The following is a 2,126-nucleotide window of genomic DNA, read 5'->3' as shown; positions in this document are numbered from 1 at the left end:
AAAGAGTGAGTGAGTTGCTAGGTAACCAAAGAGTGAGTGAGTTGCTAGGTAACCAAAGAGTGAATGGCCAGAGAAGTTGAACAGCTTCAGTCTTTCCTCTGCCTACATTACTGAATATTAATTATGCATCATCTATTGATATCACATCTATTGTGATATATATTATTATTGATTTATCATCCAGCCCTATTCTGAAGTATGGATTACAAATTATTTGACAGACTGAATAAATAAATGAATAACAAGCTCTGTCACGATGTGGACTTTTACGTTCCAGATTCATAAAAGGCTTAAAAGATGAGAGCTGAAGTGTCAGATTTGAACATTTCTGATGGCTTTTTCTGGTTTATCTACGTTTCAACCAAACATGTCGACATTTGATCCTGCATTTTCGTGCATTTTTCCTGCACAGTAATCATCTCACAAGCATCAGCAGAAGCTTAAATTTCTCTTCAGTCAGAGGAGATGCTGTGTTTCGCTCATTCATGCATTTTTCTGACTCAGCTCTGGTTCTGTGTGCCAGATTCCCATCGTGCCACTTTCCTGGGACAATCAGGGTGTTTATATCGCTGCACGGAGGGTGGAAGGAGCTTCAGTTTGCCTCTCGGGCAGCTGCTGCGTTTGACATCCCAACCGGCCAAAGTGCGTCTTTTAGGCCAAGCTGTGATTTTTTTTAATCAGAAGGTTTTCTTAACCGACTGGACGTTCAGAGCCCAGTTTTCCGTTTCTGGTTTGTTCCTAGTTCCTGCAGAGGAACTTGCAGACTCCTCTGTTGGAGTTCTGCATTGAAAATGTTATCAAGTGAATTTGTGGTTGGGTTTGGGCATCGATGCACGCAGTACTGAAAGGTCAGTGCTGTGTTTGTGTTTCCGTGGGTCAGTTGGACGCCTCGGAGCTGCTTGGCTGAAGCAGCTGCAGGCGACTCTGTGCTTTGTGTCGCCCACCAACACAGCTGGTTCCACAGCCAGCGGCGGGAGCAAACCTGCTTCAAACTGGGTAACAACTTCAACATGGCCGCCAGCTCTGAAAAGACACCCATGTCCATCTTATGGGACGTTTGGAGACGGCCATATGCGAAAAACACTGAGTCAATTAATCACATGATAATTAGAATGAGCTCGATAATTTTATCTATCATTTCTTTTTTCCCTCTTTCTACCAAAAACTGGATGACAGAAGTCTTCAGTCTGTTGCTTTGGTCTCCAAAAGCTCTTTTTTTGAAGAACAATTTTGTTTACAGAGACTTTATAATTGATTTTATTTGTTGTTTCTGTTGATTTGTTTATTTCTTTCGGATATTTAGAATATCTTCCAGTTCCAGTGTTAAATGTTGATTAGAAATTAAAGTTCATTGATCTCTGAGAATGTATTTTATAATTATTATTATTATGCCATCACCATCATATTATTTGAAAACTGTCTCAAATAACTTCTGGGACAATTTATCATGCAGCAAAATTTGTTATAGTAAAGTATAGTTCTATTCACATCCCTTAAAGGGAACCAAATTAACATTTTGCACGTTTTTGTTCTTCTATTTGCTTCTCTGCTGCCTCTAAAAACAGCTCAAGCACTTAAAAAAATTAAAAACAATAACAGCTGTTTTCCAGCCATAAGTTAATTTTTTTGATGTTTGGAAAACGACACCAAAAATATTTCAAAAACCTCTCAATTATCGAGTCACATTCATTGGGAACTGTGCTGTTACCTAGCAACCCTAGCGGAGCTCCAGCAGATTTTTTTAAATTGGTGTGTATCCATTAAGTAAATTCTAACGTTAATGTAAAGCCAGCTAACGTCTCATTAATGGACTGAAACAAGCGAGCCACACGGACTCTGTCTGGTGCTCACCCATCGCTCTGCTGGCCCGCATCAGAACCTCCCCGACCTTCAGCCGGGTCTCCAGGGAGCGCTCCTGCTTGGACGAAGGGAGCGACGGGCCGCGCTGGAAATCCTGGAGGAGCCTCTCCAGGATATGACCCGGGTAGGAATCAGCCAGAACGGCCAGACCTGAGAGCAGTTCGGACTCTGTTATCATTGTGAGCTAAAAGGAAGCTAACAGGTAGCTAACAGCAAGCTAACAGAAAGCTGAAGCTAACAGGTAGCTAAAGCTAAGAGGAAGTCAA

General features: G+C 41.6%; 1 protein-coding gene across 1 annotated transcript in view; it reads right to left on the bottom strand.

Annotated features, from left to right (window-relative positions):
• Positions 1–2,126, bottom strand: part of tango6 (transport and golgi organization 6 homolog (Drosophila)) — a 21,503-nt gene that overhangs the window by 6,822 nt on the left and 12,555 nt on the right. The window contains exon 16 of the mRNA XM_008412541.2: positions 1,852–2,010. Coding sequence (XP_008410763.1) covers positions 1,852–2,010 — 159 coding nt within the window. The remainder of the gene's footprint in view (positions 1–1,851; positions 2,011–2,126) is intronic.

The sequence above is a fragment of the Poecilia reticulata genome, linkage group LG6, assembly GCF_000633615.1.
Source record: "Poecilia reticulata strain Guanapo linkage group LG6, Guppy_female_1.0+MT, whole genome shotgun sequence".
In the NCBI taxonomy this organism is placed as follows: Eukaryota; Metazoa; Chordata; class Actinopteri; order Cyprinodontiformes; family Poeciliidae; genus Poecilia; species Poecilia reticulata.
The sequence above is the reverse complement of the archived record's forward strand: the minus strand, read 5'-3'. Positions and strand labels throughout refer to the sequence as shown.